The sequence below is a fragment of the Myripristis murdjan genome, chromosome 4, assembly GCF_902150065.1.
Source record: "Myripristis murdjan chromosome 4, fMyrMur1.1, whole genome shotgun sequence".
Classification (NCBI taxonomy): Eukaryota; Metazoa; Chordata; class Actinopteri; order Holocentriformes; family Holocentridae; genus Myripristis; species Myripristis murdjan.
In genome coordinates, this window is record NC_043983.1 from 26,373,399 (window position 1) to 26,395,888 (window position 22,490).

General features: G+C 41.1%; 1 protein-coding gene across 1 annotated transcript in view; it reads right to left on the reverse strand.

Moving 5' to 3' along the window:
- LOC115357642 (ephrin type-B receptor 1-like) overlaps positions 1-22,490 on the reverse strand; it is an 88,234-nt gene that overhangs the window by 32,375 nt on the left and 33,369 nt on the right. The window contains exons 5-9 of the mRNA XM_030049217.1: positions 22,096-22,276; positions 10,639-10,794; positions 5,010-5,272; positions 3,001-3,076; positions 1,329-1,453 (exon numbers count right to left, since the gene is read on the reverse strand). Coding sequence (XP_029905077.1) covers positions 1,329-1,453; positions 3,001-3,076; positions 5,010-5,272; positions 10,639-10,794; positions 22,096-22,276 — 801 coding nt within the window. The remainder of the gene's footprint in view (positions 1-1,328; positions 1,454-3,000; positions 3,077-5,009; positions 5,273-10,638; positions 10,795-22,095; positions 22,277-22,490) is intronic.

Genomic DNA, 22,490 nt, shown 5'->3' on the forward strand with positions numbered 1-22,490 from the left:
ATGGGGAATCTCACAATAATTAATCAGTCTAACTTCATTAAACTCAATATAACAATATACCTTTACAATTTTGTTGATCAGATGTGGTCTTATAGTTTGACATGAACACACAGGAGGTAGCCATTGATGTGTAAATATGTAACTGTGTAAATGTTTACATTTCCATAGGATTTCTATTAAAAAGCAAATGTCTATAGGAATACCAGGAATATCACTGTAAACACTTTTACTGTGCATGCTTTATTTATTCATCATGGCTCTACGATCAGTACTGACTTATCAGTACGAATGTCACAAGAACTGATACTTCACTATCAACTCGAAGCCAATAGTCCAAAAATGCAATCGTACCCAACTTGAAATATTTATTTAGATTTAGCCTTTACCGGGCCAACTTATTGTTTATTTAAATATTTGAAGGCTACATGCCACTGGTCTTTTTTATACTGTAAAATAGCTGTTTGTCTAATTGTGCATAAGCCTATATTCTGTGCAATCTAAAAAGCTGTTATTTAAGCACAGCTGAATTACTGTTTGTTTTAAATTCTTGAAGGCCTGAATACTTGAAAGCTCAACAGATTTTAATAAAGGAGTGTATGTTGAAGTAAATGGGATTGTTTCTTTTCTTTTCTTTGATGTATTGAAATGGGTATCAAGAATTGTGGACATTCACTGTTACAAGTATCGACTACTGAAATCCTGGTATCGTGACAACCCCACTCATCAGGTGCATAATATTGTACAGATGACATATTATATGAACGCAGCCCATTTGCAGACAGCAGAGCTGAATTTGAGAATGAAAAATGCATTAGAGGAAAAACAAATCTAAGTGCTATCCTGACAGGTCTGTGCCTGCAGCCATCCTTAATTAATTAGTATGTCAGGTCTATGAGGAGCAGCAGTCACCACACTCCAGCCTCTTTGAACCAACCAGCCATGATGTTTTTCTCCAGACAGCACTATGGATCTTAACAGGAAGTAACAGAAACAACAACAGAACAAAAGAAATATCACAAAAAATGTCTGAAAGCAGCTGGTAATTCCTAATTCCTGGTGGTGTGGTGTAACTGTTTTGTGTTTTGAGTTTCGTGAGTGGTGGGCGTGCCCGGCTTTTATTTGTTATGAGCCAAAATCGTTGAAAAGAAGCGAGCTAGCTGGCTCTTCAAAATAATTGACTTGATAATGGATGACTTTGATTTAGCTGATATTGATTCCCCCCGACAGTGACCATAACAACAAAAAGCCCATGTACACACACACACATACACAAACACACACACACACACACACACACACACACACACATATACATCATCCCAGCTTACCTTGTCATAGTACCGTATCTCGTAGTCTAGGATAATGCCGTTGGGCTGTTCGGGCGGTGGCCATGACAACGAGAAACTGCGGCTTGTTGAGCTCACTTGGTGCATTATGGGAATCACTGAAGGAGCTGTTAAAATACACACACATACATGTACACACACACATACACACACACAATCAATCAGGCATTTAAAAGGCTTTTTTAGCATGCGTAACCACCATAAATGTAGAAGAAATACGGTGCATAATGTGAAGACATATTGCAGGGACTCTTTAAAGTTCACACCCACAGGAGAAGTGCATTTTCCTACCCAAAAACCCAGGCTCGTGAAAACAAATTATTACCCTTGTCATAAATGGGGAAACACCAGTTAGCTCTGCAATGCATTTTGACCCATAATTTAAGAAACCTGGAGCTATTGGTTACAATACATTTCATGCTTTTACCTCTGGGATCTTTTTATGAGATGATTTTCATTGCATTTCTGCTTCAGTGGATAGTGAACAGTGGAGAAAGAAAGGAATGAAGACAAAGAAATTCATACTCCAGATCACAATGAGAAGTGTCAAGCTGAGATAAGTTACATTAGGATCGGGCTTTTTTAAAGAGAAAATTAGTGCTTTTCTTAAAACACCGTTAATTTTTGTTTATATTAATGACTTTATCATAATCAAGTTGTAATCCATTACAGTATATTATAAGTGGATGGTACATATCTTACACAGCTGAGTCATCGGGACACCATGGGACTGCTATAATCCCTGCTAAAGGCTGTAATAAGCATTGTGGCTAATGAGCCAAATGCCTCCCCCGTTTTTCTTCATTTGGTAACATGATGCAGCTGTCACCTGAAGAAGCTCACAGCTCTTTTGATTCTTGCGACATGAATTGATATTTTACATGCCTCTCTGTATGCTGAGTAAGTTTCATAACCTGAGGTCCCATGAAATACACTCAAAACCCGTTGCATAATTTAAAACACCCACTGCAGCCAACCCGAAAATAAATCTGTTTTTCCTAACTACTGAGAGATTTCGGGAATAAGGGGTTTGCATCCGGCAGCAGTCGTGAACGTGCTCGGAAAGCGGCGGGCTGACAATGAATCATGTTTTGATTAGGAATGAGCCTGGTTGCCGTAGATGAGGTAAATGATGTGTTTGCCATCAGAGCGAAGCGGCTTTTAAATCTAAATTGGGGTAGCAGTGGAAGTATCACTTGTGTCTGTCTCTATAAAGTATTGATGGAGCAGTAACTCAGCTCACTTTATAGTCTGTAAGAATTACACTGTCAGAGACTGAGAGAGGGGGACAGAGAGAGAGAGAGAGAGAGAGAGAGAGAGAGAGCAGAGGGCCAAGTGAGGGGATAAAGGGGAGAAGAAAAGAATAGAGAGAGAGAGAAACAGAGAGAGAGTGAGAGAGAGAGAGAGAGAGAGAGAGAGAGAGAGAGAGAGAGAGAGAGAGAGAGAGAGAGAGGGAGATGACAAGCTTATAACATGTTTTATGAATTAAAAGGGCTGTAGCTCAATTTCCTTTATCCCCCCAGCCATCCCTCCCTCGCTTAATCCACTGTGCCCCAGGGTATGCTTACACACACACACACACACACACACACACACACACACACACACACACACACACACACACGCGCGTGCATCGTCTGTGCTCCCCACTCACCAGCCTGATTGGTTGTAATGTTGATTGACAGTTGCTGGGCGGGGTAAGGGCTCTTGTTGGAAACCCCGTTCACTGCCTGCAGAACGTGAAGGGTAATAGTCAATAATTCCATCTTACAGACAATACCACGGATGGTTATCGCAATCATCCACAACAATGAAATGTTTTGCTCCTCAGAGTGTCGATGTACATGAGAGGCCAACGGGAGGTAATGCAACTTTCAAATCTCATCGTCTTCCTCACAAAAAAAAAAAAAAAAAAAAATGAAGAAAGAAATTTACAGCTTCAGAGAACATTTTAAGGCCACCTTATGAGCTGTCACATGCTGTCTGTCATTCCATCACGAGCTCAGTTAATCATTTTGAGAGTGGAAAAATGTCCCCAGTCTAAGATGCCAAATCATGAACAAAGACGTGGTAATTAAACAGCGAGGCTAGCTCGACGGGGCGCACCATACTCCCATTCCAGATTGGGTTGTTTTTTTCTTCATCTGTCCCTTTTCATTTCGTTTTTCATTTGTGGCGTATAATGATGTTTGCATCTCACAGTCAAAATACCCTTATCCTCACAAATGTGTTTCTGAGTAATACCAAGAATTCAGCTCCTTGTTTAGTAACTTTCTTCAGCAATTTTCTTCAGTAACTTCAGATACTCAAAGTGGAGGAAGGAATCCCTTAACCCCTTCAACCTTTTCCCTTGAATTTACCATTAGACAGCTTCAAAATTAGAGGAAAAAAAAAAACATTTTGTTACATACTGTGCAATATTATCAAATGCATATTCTGTATCTGCTGGTTGCAATGCTTCACTGAAGATACAACACACTAATACTGAGTGAAATAATCAAAGCCAAGATGCTTTTGTTTTATGGTTGCACCACTTCATCAAATAGAAAATATCTAGCTGTCTTGTGCATAATTTTATACACATTTCCCTGTAATTCAGCATGAAATATTTGGTATCTTTGGATATCACCTTTAATAAAATAAAGTTCTGTGGGTTTGACCAAAGCTCAGCCATGCAGCAGTGACAAACTCACCCATGGGCGCGGCAGAGTTGAAGAGTTTTTACTGAAAAGACGTAGGGCCATGTTATTTATATCGAGCTAAGCTTAGAGGAGAGCTTGTTCCCAAGTATTGCAACAGATTAATTTATGAGGAGTGTCAGTGGTGTAAAGGATAAAGGGATGAGCTAGTGACCAGAAGAGAGAGGTTTTGAATTCCTGGTCTGGCCGGACGGGAAAGTGAAAAAGTAACACTATCCTACCGCTCAACAATTACCACCGAGATGGGCCTGAGTGAGGCACTCAATCGTGATGGTGAAGAGGGCAGCACATCTGACTATGGATCAGATAACTCGAGGATGGACTCCTTGCTGGGTCAGCTATTACAGGCCGCAGGATGGCCGAGTGGTTTGAGAGAGCTAAAACTGCACTTTCTGGGATAAAAACCTCTATTTTGCCAAGCACCTGGCCAGCTGAAGTGCCCTTGAGCATCAGACTGAATCCCTACCAGCTCCAGATTTCTGACCTCCTTGTGGTTGCAATGATCAATGTACCACCATCATTATTAGGCTAACTGTTTAGTGGTCAGCACTGTGGTTGTACAGGGCAGCTGGCAGAAAAAAAGAGAAAAAAAGTTTAAAAAAAAAAAAAAAAAAATCTTGTGGCATCTCTTGGAGGCAACATGCGCCTAACCTCAAAAAAAAAAAAAAAAAAAAAAAAAAAAGTAAGCAGCACAATTGCCTTGTATTGCAGCTTAAACCACATTTGACAGTACAAACTTATTGCTACAATTTGTTTTGAAGTGCGTAATGCAACAGTTAATTCCACTGGGGAGCAACTTTGTAACACAACTGGTAATGTTTCCATGTAAGGTATGAGGCGAAGAAGTTATTTTTAAAAGTAAATTTCCTCAACACTGTGAAACGGTGCTGACAAACAACACAGTTCCCTGTTTGAATAAAGATAAAAAAAAAAAAAAAAAGGCTCCCGTGTTCCCATGGCTAACCTGTATTTCAAAGGTGTACGGCGTGTGGGCCCACAGCTTGCTGATCTTCACCCTCGTCACCTTTAACCCCTGTCGGCCTGGAGCAAACACCACGCTGTCGTCGCAGGGCTGACACGCCCGGCGCTCGCTGCTGTGACAACGCCGGCACAGGACGTTGTAGGCCAGGTCGTCACGGTGGCCGGTGTCGCGTGGCGGGTGCCACTCCAGCACCACTGAGGTCTGATTGACAACCGAGACCACATTACGAGGAGCTGAAGGGACGCCTAAAGAGAAAGAGAGATGGAGATGGACAGAAAGAGACGTGAAGTCGAGAGAGGATGGACACTGAAAAACACCTGTTTTACTTCAAAATGTCTTCTGTCACACAGAACCGTCACCACAGTGCCGCGAGCATTGAGACGCAAATTCAGGTCAGTCAGTCCAGGTGAAGCCATCAGACTTCACTTGAGTTACAGCACTTGAGAAAATCCCTTCCTATAAGTCATGCTGGTTGTTCAGTGAGCAGCGTCTGGTGAAAAACTGAAGTAAAATTTGCATCATTTTGAAAATTACATTTGAACTATAAATCTAGCTGTGCCTTTTTATTCTCATAATCCTCTTATATTCAGATAAAATTGACATTGTACATCAGGATTTGCACGCATGGACTGCCACCTGTCCTCTGGCTTACATGTAGGTGAATCTTTTCATAATAAACACAAAACAGACAACACACACTCATTTTATGACTCAGCACGTAGTTGTATAAGTAGTCCTGTATGTATCTCCCACGCCGTAATGTCATGTTGCTGCGGTTTTTGAATCAAACAGCCAAGCAGCTTACTTTTTGGATTGTCTGTGTTATTAGTATCCATTGTGGACCACAGCTGACATAATTGGTTTAATTAAATCTATCTTGTGCAATCGTATGAGGTCAAATGTACATGAATCGCTTTCATCGTGCATTCATCAAGTTCAATTTTGAACTTGATGAAGGCAGCCGATGAAGTTCTGCAGCCAGAGAGATGAGATCATGTTTAAGTAAACTTTATCCTTATATCCTTATCCTTAAACATGTGTAATGTGACAGAACACCATACAGAATCAGTTTTTGTTTGTTTGTTTTAGTCTTAAATGAAAGATAGAAGTAAAAATCCTTCAATTTTACTATCAAGCTTTAAAAAAAAAAGAAAAAAAAAATTCGTCCTGTTTTGTTTTTTTATTTGAAATCACTCAACTTAAAGAGAGCTCAGCAGAATGTTTTTAAATTGTGCGATGACGTGTGGTTGGTGAAAGGTTGCCGTTTCAGTAGGCAGGGCTTATTATTTGTTCGGCTGCACTTTTGAGAAACGCTGTACCTGCAGAAATGAGGGTTGCTGTGACGCTCAGCTTCTTGGACACACACACGGGGAAACTGCAGCTGCGTAAGGCGGATGATGTGGGGCCATCGCAGTCACGAATCAGTGCAACTCAAACAATTAACACTATTACAGCTCCACAGGGTCTAAATACTTGTAATACTACTGCAATTCTCAACATGATATTCTTTCTTCTCTCTGCTTTATTTGCCAGCATTATGCTCTCCTCCCTGTTCCAGTTTGATTTTCTCTTACTCTCCATTCTGTCCAGTACCTCAGACAAGAAATGACTATTTATGTGGTCTATATGCTTCATGCCATTACAAATTTCACATGTTAATTACAAACTGCTGCAGATATTCAGAGCTAACTAAATAAATCACTGTGTAACCTCATTTTTTAAAAATTATTATTTATAGTTTCATGTGAATTGGACAATACAGGGGTCTTTGCTTATTAATTTATAGGTTTAGCCATAAGAAATTTTAGTACTTGGTTAAAATTAACAGTATAGACAAAATTGCCATAGCAGTTTGGTTGGTCTTCCCTGACCTTCTTGTAATTGATCATGTTATGTCAATCTTTTGTTGGTGCTAGCTTCAATTAGCCTGAAAATGATTCCTGCACTTCACCGTAGGTAGGAGTGTCCTTTCTTGATAAATACTTCTTAATCTTCATTTTCATTTAAGAATATCTTTGCTCCTACTGTAAGTTTTCTCTCTAGAGCTTTATTAAAAGTATTTCTCAGAACTTTGATAAATACGGACCCAGATGTCTGGGCAATCAGAATAATAATCTAGTATTTAAATTTCATCAGAGATCAAACAGCAGTAATGCTGTTTGTGTCCCTTGGGAAACACTTGGCGTTCAAAGCTGCACCACGCGAGATTTGTATGTAAAAATACACGTCTTATCAGCTGAAATCACAAAGTGGGCTGTGACAGAGAAGAACGTCCCATCTCCCTCTACCTGAGAAGCTGTCAATTTGCACTGTTTGCCTAAATTAAATTCTGGTGTTGGGTTTGCACACTGGCAGGCAATCTTCTTCAAATACGATGCAATAAATTGAAATTTAAGAGTAAAACGTTTTTACAAAGTGTCTCCTAAACAGCAGCGAGTGAGCAATCTGTCCAGAGAAAGCTGGACTCCCCAACGATGGCTGAACTTGCTCACAGTTTCCACCTCAGCAGACATACAGGAGAAGAAATTTAGGTCAGAGAAGTGCATGTTTTATAATATCTGGGTCTTTAAAGTTTTTCAGAATTCAAGCAGGTACCTCACGCTGCCTTTTGGGGCTGCCAACATGCAAAGCCAGTGGTTTTCAGACTTTGGATTTGGGTTTCAGCCAACTCTGTCTTTAATATTGGAAAGAAGGTGTGTTATCAGCTCACCAGACAGAGAAAAACTATCTGTCTGTTTGTCTGCTTGCCTTCCTTGCTGTCAGTCAGCTCTGCCTCTTTCTGTCAACTCGTCGCCTTCAGTCTGCCGAGAAACACCGGGTTTCCAAGTGTCTTAATGCGACAAGAGCTTTCACAAGGTCAAATGTAGTGGGTGCCCTTGTCCTTGACTGTTGACACACTTTCACAAACACACACACACACACACTGTCCAATTGTTATGCTGAGAAAAGAGCTATGGAGGCAAAACTGAAATCCAATCTTGGCCAATGTAAAATCACAATATAAGAACAAAAATTATGTGATGGCCTTGTGAATAAGAAAACACACACACACACACACACACACACACACATTGCAGTGTTGACAGGATAAATGTCAGTAGGTGGTGGAAAATCTAAGCATCAACATACATTCATAGTGACAGGGACCAAGCAGAAACTATGAATTCATCTAAATACAGGAATGTTCACTTAATCGCATGCGCGCACACACACACACACACACACACACACACACACACACACGCGTTCACAGAAAACATGCAAACACTTCACATGCATGATGAGAAAAATCCCATTTTTAGTAATTGTGCCTTTTCACTGCCATGACTACCAGTGCAGAAACATTGAGTGAGACAGTCAGCGCTGCACAGCCAGACTCTGTTTTCACTGCTTTATAACTTAATACTGTTTCACTGACTAGCACAGTATCATGATGACCCCCCCCTCCCTCCTCACACACACGCACACAGCACACACATATCCTTCACACAGATGCAACCCAAGAGGCATGCTGAGGGAATGATTTTCTGTCAGGCAGGCATCCACACAGCGCGTGTTCAATCTTCCATTTCACTGATCTTAGGTTAGAGTTTATACAAAATATAAATAAACTGAAAACACTTCATATACTGAAGTTCTATCCCACAGTTTCACAGAGTTTTTCCACCATTGTATTTCACTGCTGTCATATAGAAAGCTCAAATTTTTTTCAAGATTTTTTTTTTCTTTTTTCTTTTCTATGTCCTTGGATTGAAAGTCACACAGGTCTTTGCAGTACTGTGTATTCTGGTTAGGTTTCATAACTCTGCATCCCATGACACCCCTTTACTGGGAAGTTGAGTTTTCATCCATCAGCATCAATTTAGATCATTTCGAGAGCGTGGTGCTGTAGTGGAGGAGAGTCAGATGGTTTTGTGTGCTACTTCTGGTGCCAAAATGTTCCATCAACACTGCAGAGAAATCATTTTTTAACTCCTGCATCGGAGACTTTCTCATTAATGCACGGCAATAAATTAGCTGAATTGTCACCATTGCAACAGTTGCGTGACGGATTTATCATTTGGTCCACACTGAGATGTTTTCCCTTCCCAACCTAGTGCACTGGTATGTTAGGAGTTAAAAGCAACACAGTAAAGAAAAAAAAAAAAGAAATTTGTCAAGAGGGCTTAAAAAGTGTAGTATCATTGGTCACTGTCACAACGCATTTGATAGTGTTTAGAGAAAACCCTACAGTCCTTGAGTTACCTTCTTTGTATTTCCTTGGAAGAGCCTCGCAAGCTCCATTCATGAATATAAAACAGGGTAGTCTTGACCCACCTATGAATGAACCAGAGTTTATTTAGCCCAAAAAACCCCTTGCTGTTTAATCCAGGTCACCAAGATGCACACACATACACACACACACACACCCACACACACACACACCCACACACGCACACACACACACACACACACACACACACACACACGCACGCACACACACACGCACGCGCACACAGGTTCTCTGAGACTTGCTAAAAGAGACAGTCCAAAGTGATTCATGTCTCAACCTACTTACACCATCTCTCTGTGGAGCTGAGAGACAGCGTTTTTCAAACTCTGTGCCTCGTCTTGCATAGAGATATAGTGTCTTCTAAACAAGAAACATGCATTCCTTTCACTGGCAAGTTTCCCTGAATGTGGCATTGCTGTTGCTTTCTGCTCCTCAGCACAGCAATTTCACTGCATAATCAACCACAATGAGGATATAACTGACACACTGATATATTAGTTTGACTTTATATTGGCTTTCTAATTAAATATTGAATATCTGGCAATATTATCCAGCCGTATGATGGAGTTGATGCTGTGTGTTTGATTACCTATTTGTTTTCTAACTGGTCAGTACTATCTGGGAATCTACAGACAGCCCTTGGCCTGAATCAACTGTAATGCGACGTTTTGATCAGATTCCACCCAAACATGCATGCATATGTTATTGTCAGAGCCCTGGAAGCCAATACTGACACCTGTCGGCCTGGCTCCCTGACATGTAAGATATGAAAGATACCCAACACCAAAAAGTAAGCAAAAATGATTCATTCTTCCTCAGTGTCACTCTGCAGTCCTTTGTCATTCATTACAGTTTTCCATCTTGAGAAAACAGCACCAATACTACCATTTTTCTGCCAAAGTTGGTATGATATAGATAGATAGATAGATAGATAGATAGATAGATAGATAGATAGATACTATAATATACATCAGACTGGCTGGTAATATATCTTATCGAGGGTTTCAGTGGAGAGTTTTAGTGTATGATGACCTGAATGCTGTTTCAGTGGCTTTTCCACCCAGCCAGGAATTCTGTGGAGAAACTCAATCGTGGTCATTTTCGAGAATATTGTGGAATAAAAATAGTCACATTTAAGCATCCTGAATGTCGGCTCAAAATAATGGCTATCTGCGACAATCTCCCTGCCTTCTTAAAACCCACATCAGTCGCACCCTAGGTATAATCACTCTACCTACTACCTGCAGTCACCCTTGGCTGCACTACTGAAAGATTTATTGAATGTGTGTTTGTGTGTGTATGAGGGGGAGAGAGAGAGAGAGCGAGCGACCAACTCACTGGTGCAGACGTCCTCTGGTTTGTCCATGTCGCCACGGTAATAGCCATTACGACAACCGCAGAGGATGGCGGCCTCGATGGTGGACCGGCTGTTGAGCGGGCACTGCTGGCATAATCCTGCCCCCTGCAAGGACTTGAAGGTGCCCTGAGGACAAGCTGCAGAGACAGAGGGAGAAAAACAACCATAATAACAATACCAGAGAACGAATTGCAAAAGATAAGCTGTAAATTTCATACCCCACTTCCAACCTTATGGCTCCGTCTTTGCTGTTACTGCGCTGCTCCTCCTCGCTTGTGTAACCTTGTTTCTGTGTCTTTTCTTAGTCTTGACTGTGAAGCACTTGGTAAACTCTATTCTGGAAAAGTGCTACACTAATAAGGTTATTATTAGTACGATGAAGTTTACTGTCTGAGCGCAGAGGGGGATTTGCTGAGAATAGCAGCACATTATCTTATTCGGAAGTGAAAACACTGCTGTGTGATGAAGCTCATTTGGGTTGGGTGCAAAAACTCAAAGTCTCCCATTCATTATCCATGGAGCATCTCTTGCTTTTAAATCCTAACATGACAGATTAAAGCCTCAATTCTCTGGTTTCTGGATCTGGGTCAGAGTTTTTCCTGCTAACAAATATTAACTGGATTATCTTAGGCCACAGGAATAATAAATATGAATTCTACTGAAACTTGAATGATGTTTCCCTGTCGTCAACATTTATTTATCCTGGGAACAATCATGCTGAGCGAACACGTTTGTTTTTCAACTCTGCTCGGCTCACATTCATGTTCAGGTATATTCAGACATTCACACATTCAAGTATAGTCACGTCTCTACATGAAAGACAGGACTGGCTGAAACATAAATCCACAGCCTGAAACCACTGGCTTTGCATGTTGGCAGCCCAATGAAACTATATGTCCACATATAGTCCCATGTTCATGTTCACATAGAAGATACAGAGCTTTATCCAACATTTAGTTCCAGTGGAGCAACCTGGTTGGACAAGAGGCAGTCCAGGAGTGTTGATATACAGTATAACAGCACTATAATAATAACAACCATTAATTGCATTGACGACCAGGATCTACAATGTACAACAACTTATAACAACTTGTGAATGGTGGTCAGAGGATGATCTGCAGGAGGAAAGAAGGATACTGGCGGATGCTTCCCTCATTTTTTGCCCCCACTGTTGACTGGTGGTTGTGGTTGTGGTGTTGGTTACGACTGTGGTTAAGATGAGATGTTTCAAGGGCAGTTTTCAGGGTAATAAAGCACCATGAGCAGATATTATGGTGGAAACCTCCAGGCAAGCTGGCTTGCAGTCAGAAAACTTTTTATGTTCAATTTAGTTGTTTTGTTTTGTTTTTTCTGATGGAACTATTTGTGTTGGCAGAGCTGAAAAAATGATTAAATAAGTAAAGCAGAAGTCTTATTATGGTTATTTTATGAGTGGAATTGTTTATAGAACTATTGTATAAAAGCAATATCACAATTAAGGTCATGCTGTTATACTGAATATCAGCACGGCTGTGATTATCTTTTGCCTACAGCCGAATCACAGCCATGCTGATAAACAGCCCTCCCTGTCGTGTGATATTGCTTAAGTGGGCGCTGTCTCAAACACAAAGAAGCTCTCTATTTAGATGGCATTTCTAGGTAGTAAGAAGTTCTTAGCCTTTATAGATGTGTCTCATTCAGCTTGGACATCAGTTTAAGGTACCTATTTTAAAGGTACCTATTTTTAAAGGAAGCATACAGCAGTTTCTGAGGAGGACAAAGGAAATTACACAACCTGGGAATATCAACTAAGAAGTAGAATAACAAAGTCTCTTCAACACCCATTTAGACTGTCATGGTTCTGCTTTTTTGGACTTCTGCTGAACTTCTCGGTCACTTGTGTTTCCCCTGAGGGCTGCGCTACAAAGCAAGTTCAACAGAGCCAGGCTTTCTTTGTGTGAGCTGGCTCGACAAAACCTGAAGCCCCAAGTCGAGATAACTGGCATCACAACGGTGGTTATCAACCGGCTTTGTGAAGACTGGCTTTCTTCTCTGAGCTCCGAGCACGTTCACATTAAAAGGGGCGTTTGGGGCGTCATTTGACTCTTCTTCTCTTCCTGAGTGAAGGAGGCACTCACAAACTATTGGTATGGAGTGCTATGAGGAGTACAAAGAATTATTAGTAGAAAAAGCAATACCGTGGCTGCAAATAAGGCCTCGTGCAAGGTATCATGCAAATTCCTAAGTTATCTTCCAGATTATCTCTATTAATTCAACATTACACTCAAGAATTGCATTCAGGGCTCACACTATCCTATAATGAAGGATACGCGTCAATATCAAGTGAAATAAATGTAACTGATATAATATTAGGCCTATGTCTGATAGACTTTGATGTTTAGCAGGTTATGTTTGCGGCATACGTTACCATGGTGACAAAGCCGGGTCAAAAGAGAGTCACCTTCGTGACATGGCAAACTCTGACTTTAGCCTCAACACACCTCGCTAACCCCTTAATCTCGCTTTGCAGTGCAGCTCTCAGGTGTGTCCAGTTTTCCAGTCAGTTCAGTTTGTTTTTAAGTCTTACTTTCAGTTCAGTTCTTTGTCAGTTCCTTTGTCAATTATGTTCCCTGTCTTTTGCTCTTTGGGTTTCAAGCCTGCCAGTAACCCGAGTCTGGCAATAAAAAGTTTTTTTTTTTTTTTTTTTTTAACTTCAGTTCCTGCCAGTTTGCTCTTGTGTTTGGGTCCACCTGCCTGAATCACAAGTGACATAGACGGATGGCAGGTGGAAATCATTGCTAGACTGAATTTTCCCTGGTACAAACTTATGGTCGTGAAAAATAACACACATCTGACATTTTCAATGCATTTTATGTGAAAACTGTTAATACTTGATCACATTAATTCATTGCAATCCACTCAGTTCTTTTGTTGAATTTACTTTTACCAATCAGATGTGTTTTGACAGTGATATTGGTGTTTCTACTTAATCTACGCGAGGCACACACAGGGGGAATGAAGGCAATGTGGTGCTGTAGAGGGGGATTTAAAAATGACTACCATGCAGGACCATGTGTGTTGGAGACAGCATGGAGACGATATGAATCAATTGTGCTAGATTCTCTTCAAAATATGACACCAGTTCCATTTGTTTACACAGGAATATAAGAAATTATATCCTCTTCTGCAATGGTAGTTGCTCTTTACCAGCAGTTTCCATTCAGTGACCCTTAACTGAAAAACGTGAGATTGCAACAGCCGTTTGCATCGTGTTACAAATTTTCAGCTGTGCATTCTTCTACGCAAGTGCTTGCATTGCCCTCTGCGTTGGCGTAAGCATTCATTGCATAGATAGATATACCAGGCCTTACATTTAGGTCACTATCTCTAAGGAAGCTCGCATTACATTATGTTACAGAGCCCATGGACAGTGGTGACTCTGCTGCTAATGTTTTCTTGGCAAGTAAATCCATGTGACCACTTGGACAAAAAAATTAACATTTGTAAATTGGAAACTTCCTCACAAATGAGACACACCTCTAGTCATTTACTGCCGGCCACTGAGCAGCTCCACTGATGCGGCCCGATGTGAAATGCCTTGCTCAATGGCATCTTGATGGTAGTTTTTATAGAAGCGAGAGCATTCGTTATTCAGTTTACCCACATTTTCCCAGCTGGTGCCAGGGATTCAACCAAAGCTCCAATCTGTGCCGAAGCACCGCCGCTCACCAAAGCAGTACACTTTTCTACAAATGTATTTATTCTCTTGAAGGCACTTTTCCACCCTCAAATTCACTGAGTGACTGGCAGCAAGGCTTGGCAGTAAACATGAGTTTTCCGTCTAGTTTCAGGCTGTAAAAGTTGAGGCGGTCACGTTTGTGAACGGTGGAGTAAAACTGCCTGTTCTTTGAGTTACACATACTTATAAAGAGCCACTGTGAAAATACTTCCAATACATACGCAGCATTGCCAAATAAAATCTGAATTCTAGACAGTGAGGATAAAAGAGGCAGTTTAGGGGAAGAGAGGGATGAGAGAAGAGAACGAAGACAGAACCGAAGGCTCTACCAAAAGGCTGAGTAGGACAAAATGGAGTCCTTTGATGTTACTTTTTATTCAGTCCTGTTTTGTTATTTCTCAGCACTGCTTTGTTGTCCCTTGTACTTCTTTATTGTTAAGCAGCTTCAATGAATGTTCACTTTATCTGTGAGTCGCTGTGGATAAGAGCAGTGGCAAAATGCCTAAAATGTAAATGTAATGTAGATTTATGGTGTTGTAAGGTAGAGGAGGGGGGGTGATTGCATAAGTAGGCTTTTAAGGAGGCGCCACCATACAAAAGTGAGTCAACGTTAACATGAACTAAATGAAAGAAGCGAACAAGACAAAGCGCCAACAGCATAAGAGCCTTACTATGTCGCTTCATCAAATGTTTAATGCAGGGTCAGGATGATTATGTATGAGAAAGAAAAAGAGAGGTAGAAAACAAGAAAGAGAGAAAGAACGACAGAGGGGAGGGTAGAGATGAAGGGCAGGAAAAAACACTGTGAAACTATCTCTTCTTCCCTCACATTAACGTTGTGCCTCTGCAATCTATTTGGTTCGCTCTCCTTAACTCTCACTTTGTTATTTCTTATCTTTCGCCGCTGCTTTTCTTCTAATGTGGTTTAAAATGGAGGTCTCTGTTCTTTGTGCTCATGTTTTTAATGTGCATTACATTTTAGATAAGCCATAGGCACAAAAGAAGAAAGAAAAAAAAAACTTTTAACTCACTGTCCCCATTCTGGTGCTTTTGATCTCGGATAAGAGCCGCACCAGCCAATTTTGCACGTTGGCGGCCCCAAATGGCAGCGAGCGGTAACTGAGCACCTCATTACCCAGAAACTGTACGTCATTTATGTGTAACCGTGCACACCACTGACCTGAGCCCCCTCTTGGTGTGAGGTGGCTCTGAGTCCCGCTTTCTCTTCTCTGTACGAGACACTTGCGTATTTCACTCAAGTTTCAATTCATCGCTTGCTGCATGCAAACAGGTTTTTCCATGCCAGTGTGCACGGTTCTGCACCCAGAACTGTGTCAGTCTGAACAAATAGGGGGAATCTCCACTGTCCCAATTAGGAGTATATGGGACGCTCCTCTCCGTTGCAGCAGTGCTTTGTGATTTAGGCTCCTAAGACGGGTGTGTGTTTTCACATAAAAAAAAAAAAAAAAAAAAAAATCGTACCTCGTGCAGCTTTGAAGCTGCCTCGACACCGGACACATGACTTCAAAGGTAATACTCTTGATGCTTTCTCACGGATTTAAATTACATTCGGCTACTACTTTGCCGGTGTTTCCCCCCCCTCTTCTCCCTGTTTGTCAGCCTCTTTCTCTCTCTGTCCCCTCTTTCTGTCTCAGTCTGTGTCACTCTCTTCCTCTCTCTCTATCGCTCTCTATATCCCTGACAATATAATTCCAGACAGGCACCTCTCTTTGATGTCGTGCCTCTTCAAAAGTGTCATGGCTTGACAGTGTGTGTGTGTGTGTGTGTGTGTGTATGTGTGAGAGTGAACGAGCGAGAGAGAGAGAGAGGGTGTGTGTGTGTGTGTGTGTGTGAGCATGAGTGGGTTTGCGAAGGTTCATGCGCTCGTGTGAGACTGTGTCCTGAATAGGCCGATAGACATCTGGCTTGTCAAGGTCATTTATTCAACAACCTTGCTCGTACACATGGGGCGTGTCACCATGGCAACAAGTCTTGCTCTCTCTCTCTGTCTCTCTATTAGTCATTTCTCTATACCCCTCTCTATAGTTTCCTATCCACACCTCTCTCTCTCTCTCTCTCTCTCTCTCTCTCTCTCTCTCTCTCTTTCTCTTGCTCTGCTTCAAATCTCCTCTCCTGTCAGCTGTCAAAGTATTTCAACACGCCGTCCCTCACAAATAATACAGTCACCCCTTTGGGCTAATCAGGAACAATAACAATCCATTAGAGAGTATGTAGCAGGGATAGAGCAATATTTGGCCTTTTATTAAAAAAAGATCAGGCGCTGTCATCTCCCTCTCATGTGACTGACATAATCCACTTTGTTTGATTACACATTTCCTCTAAAGCTGAGAAATATTGGAAACACTGATTATGGAAAACCCCGAAACGATTCTGATATGATTCCTCAATTTGATTCCACACAGGTATACGTGTCAAAGTCTCCCTTTTCTACCATCCTGCTGCCATTTTTGGTCATTTCCCCCATTAATCTCCTGTTCTCCAATCCAATGGGTGTTCCTGTGTGAAATTTATGTTTCCGGAGAAGCCTGAGAGACAGCCTAATCTCCTTAACACATTGGGCTTAAGTTTTCTCGCGCTAATATGGCAGCCCACGCCGAACGTTGTCCTCAGTAATGACTCAGCATTAACTGGTGGGTCCGCACTGAAAATAGATGCGACAGGTTGTACATTCGAGATGCTGGATATTTTTATTTGTATTTATTTTTAACATTTTTTATGCGCTTGTTGGTATTAGGTGGCTACCACTGACGCATGGTAAAAATTTCAGTCACACACACACAATCACTCTTTTTGTACTTGATAGGAAGTGTATGTCTTGTGGTGTAACTTGAGATGTTGAATTTTTTTTTTTATTATTATTATTTCTGGTTTTGGACATTTTGTAATAGGCACATGTTTTTCTTTAAAAGCTCATTAAAACCATGTTAATGACACATTATTGGAAATTTTAAAATATTTCCTTTCATTTTTATTTTATCACAGCTTAATGCTGACAGGTATGCATCAGTGCATCAGTACTGCAGCACGCAGCGGTAGTTTTGATGCTTTTGTGTGTGCATTACACCTCTGTGAAGTTTTGAAAAAAAATTCCAGAGGAAACACTGAATCCTGATAATCATTTGGAATGAAAATGGCAAATTCAGAGACCAAATATTAGTTATCTGAAGCTTCAGAATAAAAAACCCCACTAGTATCATTATCAGTGTTCAAAATCTCATATCAGTCATATAATAGTATGAAGTATACGTGGCAGAGCTGTATTTCATTCTGCTTAGGCTGTGTAACTTGTTTGGCATTGATGGGTTGAACAAAAATGAAAATGCCTTCGAGGAAAAACAAGAAATTCAAATGGCATAAAATCCTATACGGATATTGAATAAATCAGTGAAAAAGTGGGAGAAAATTATGTGAGAGACAGAGTAAGTGATAGAGACAGGAAAACAGAAAAACGGAGAGAGAGAGAGAGAGAGAGAGAGATTGAGAGAGAGAGAGAGAGAGAGAGAGAGAACCAGATTATTTTTGATTCCCTCTCTGCCTTTTGCCAGCTGTGCAGAGCTGCGCAGCTACCACAAGGATGATAATTGTCTAAACTTGGCTTATAGGCTTACTGATCAATTATTAAAAAAAAAAAAAACCTTGCATGGCAGAAATGTCTGTGTGTGTGTGTGTGTGTGTGTGTGTGTGAGAGAGAGAGAGAGAGAGAGAGAGAGAGAGTGTTTATATGTGAGTGTGTGTGGTGGTGAAAGGGTGAAGCAATTTGAAAATTTCAAGAGAGGAGTAGGGGTTCACAGCAGGGGTAGTTTTCTGTTTGTGTTGTGTGTGTGTGTGTGTGTGTGTGTGTGTGTGTGAGCGAGTGAGAGAGAGAGAGAGAGAGAGAGAGAGAGAGAGAGAGAGAGAATTTGCAATAGCAGTGCTAACAGCCATGGCCTGGTATTTTTGAAGTGAGGGTCTACTTGATATTTGTTTACCCATGTGCACGCACACACACACACACACACACACACACACACACACACACACACACATACATACATGCACGCACACACAACACTTTGATGTTAAGCCAGTTTTGCCTGATGGTTTGTACAATATGCACAGCTTGTTTGGTGCAAAATAAACACCTTCTCTGTAGTCTGACACACACACACATGCACGCACACACACACACACACACTCATGCATGCACGCACACACACAGCCATCTGCTCTAATAGTCCAGTTTCCTGCCAAGTTGTTATCAGCTGATTGGCAGATGAGAGCACCAAAGACGTGCCAGCTTAGCAAAGACAGACAGGACAGACAGGCCCGCTCTCACAGAACTTTTGAGCGCCGGAGCAGCGAAAGTTCAAGAGGCAGTCGTATATGGAGGAGCTATCTATAGTACCAGTCAAGTCACGACGTCTCAGTCTGTGCTTGGTCTCTTCCAGTCTGCTCCATCCGTCATTTGCAATCCAAGAAAGTCCCAACTAGCAGCACCTCTCACTGCTTATTCGTCTCACAAAACATCTTCTGCTTACTAATGACACAGCGGAGGAGTCAGTCCTACCTAAGCTAGCTGTCTCTCTCTCTCTCTGTGTTTGTGTGTGTGTGTGTGTGTGTGAGTGAGTGAGAGAGAGAACGAGAGAGAGAGAGGGAGAGGGAGAGTGCATGTGGGTGGATGTGAATAAGTGAAGATGCATGTGTACAAACGGGTAAAAGTATGCATGTGTGTGCATGAATGCGAATCCTGCCATCCCACCAGCGACAGAGACAAAACAGAGTCAAATATTTGTCGGTTTATTCTCGATGCCACCAAAGACAACCTCGATATGCGGTTTGTCCAATTCAAGGCAGAGGGCTGGGGAATTAATCTTTAAATTTCACTGCAATTCCCCCTGCAGTCTCAGTCAACAGTAATCCAAGGGCTGGGCGATGTGGACAAAATCACACATCACAACATCTTTGACTGATACTGGCATTGTGGCAAAACTGTAAGAATAACCAAGATATTTAAACACAACAGATTTTTAATCAACAATCACATGACCAAGCACATATAGGCAAATAACAGAACGGCTAGAGACTAATTAGTTCATAAAATTACATCTCATTACCATAATCCAGCCTTTAAAACCAGAAAAAGACTGAAAATGAATCAGACCACCACAATCCCAGATGATACAGTATCTAATCTCATATCACAATATCGATAACATCAACATTTCACTCACCCCTAATTAATACTGTCAGGCTTCATCACTGTGTCTCATTTAATGTAAATCATATGTAGCTTGCCTTCTATCCACAGCTATCTATGTTATGACAAAATATGTTTTATTCTGTGCAGAAAAGAGACAATAGTTATGTTTCCATTAAAAAAAAAAGTGCAAACAAATAATTAAATGCTGCAGAAAATTAAGTTTTTCCATAACATCTGTTTAAGCATTTACCCATAGCCAATTGGATGGGTGAAAAAAGATGATATATTCTACTCATCATCTGACCATTGCATCTGGCCAAGAGGCATTTTTGCATTTGTACTTTGAAATGTTTATAAATCATTGCATCGTGTTTCTGTTTCCCATCTATTATCACCATTCTGTTCTGTATGTGGCAAAGCAGTGTCTTAATTTCTTCATCTGTTCTCCTGCACCTGTTGACCCCACCGTCATCCGCCATACCAGCCGACTCTGTCTGAGGTCATGTGATTAAATACCATGCGCATGTCGTCTTTTCATTCAGCAAATGGATTTCAAGCCCAGATGACCGCATTTCATTCTATCAAAAGTTTTTTTTTCCAGCTCGAGGGCTTAATGTACAAACTTTTAGCCACATTTTTAGAATTTTATTTGACATTTTCTGTTTCCATCGAGCACTTCTTACACAGCCAAATGCATATACAAAAGGGTTAATTGGAAGCCAGTTAGTCTATTATATATATAGACATACATATATATGTTGGCAGGGTGGTAGAAAAGGGAGCTATATGTGTGTATCTGTCTCAGAGCAGACAGAAAATATTCATCAGTCTCCTCCATTCTCTTTATCTACTTCATCTCTCTCAGACTGTTTTTTTTTACCTTTCTGTCCTTGGTCTGTCCTCCTCTTGCCTTTCTTCCCCGTCCATCTCCCTAGAGACCCTTCCTTCTCTCCTTCCTTCTTCCTTCCTTCCTTTCTCTCTCTCTTTCTTTCTTTCTGTCTTTCTTTCTTGCAGCTTTCTCTCTCTGATAGCTCATAACTAATCTGGCTGGAACACGCTAAACTAATTAACATGGGCTGAAGCGAACTCACTTATCATTTAACCACATGAACATATATCACACGCACACATGCAAATACATGTTCACACACACACCACACACACATAATGGATGAGATTCTCCAGGGACACCAAGAAATGATTGGGCACTGAGAGGAAATGGGGAAGGAGGGCAGCGAAAAAGGAGAGAAAAAGAGGGAGAGATATATGGAACACTGGAGGAAGACGAGTTATTTCTGTGCCACGTTCACCCCACCGCTTCTGCTAATATTAACACACAGAATATGGTTGGGCTTCACCCTTGGGCGAAAATACATCTAAAAATGTACACATACATATAATTACCTAGCCAGGACAACCAGAAATGAGGCACTTAACTCTGGTGAAACTTCATTACAGTGTTATAAGTCTTTTTTTTTTTTTTTTTTTTCTTAATTCAATCCAGTTTCAGTCATTGGCTTAAAGCAGACACTCAAGGAAATGTGTCTAAGGGCTCTTTTCCACAGTGCCGAGCCTTTTGGCACTTCTTCGGCACTTTAAAAACAGGATCTTTGGATTTTCCATCGGGCAGGTTCTAGTTCCAGTGTCAGCTGATTTTCTGGTGGCTGCTCGACATGCTGGACTAACAGGAACCAAAAGGAACCAGCAGGATCCTGAGAGCGGGACTACGGCTGTTTATCGCTGTCTGGTTACACACTTGTGTGTCACTGAGGCAACTGACAGTGAGTAGCTGTAATGTTAAAATTCATACTGAAGGAGAAGCAATTGCCAAATGTAGAAAAACATTACGAGGTGCAAGCTCTCATTGACATTTGGTCAGGGGATGAGATTCAATGGGAGTTTGAGGGAATGAAATGAAACAAGAAAGCGATATTTCTGTATTGAGCATGTCAAAAATAAAGCTGCATACATTTTAAAAACACATGCAGTGTGTTTTTAAGTGCCTTTTTTGTCATCACTACAACTGTTGCTGCTGAAGTTGATTAACAACCAAATGAGCCTTCTCTAGCACCAGTTCCTGTTTGCTGGTTCTTGTTCAGGAACAGCAGCAACAGGAGCCAGTGACTGCATCTGGCAAAATATGAAACACTAATTGTAAATATGAAACAGTGATTACACTGTATGCTTGCTGGTGCTTTTTGTTTTCGTTTTGCTAAATTTGTATTTGTATTGATTTCTTTGTTCTTAGATATTCATATGGCTTGTTACTGCTTGTTTTCTTGTCGCATTCCAGCTGACATTTTGCCTGCTAATAGCATGGCTTCTATCGCTGTTTCCTGCTGGGATATTGATTTGTTGTCATGTTGGCTGGTTAGCTTTTGTTGGTCAAATTCAAACAAATTGACAACATGTCACCATCACAAATGCACAGCAGCACTACACAGGATCTGTACTTTCTTGTTTTGGTTTTCTTTGTTGCTGACATTACAATAACACAGCATCATTCACGCATGGGCTTACCTCGGCACACGTTCCCATTATCTGGTTCATAACCCGCCTTGCAGCTACAGCTGCCAATGGGCACCATCCACTCTCCGTCTCCGTTACAGTAGAGCTTTATTGGCACGTCCACTTCCTCAGCATTTGAGATGCAACTTCCTCTGGCGATAACTAATGATGTAGACTCTGCCCCGGTCAGCGTCTGCAAAGAATCAAGATCAAAAACAATCGTGTTTCCTTTGAAAAGCCTTCAAATGGAATTCATACGCTGAGATCTTGCATAGCAAGTCTGTCCCAAAGCTGGAGAAAAGAGAGAAAATACACTTGATGAATTAAAAAAAAAATACTGGAGCTGCTACATTGTCAGTGAATGGCATCTGACAAAGGGAATATGTAGAGAGTCTCTGGGTCAAGTG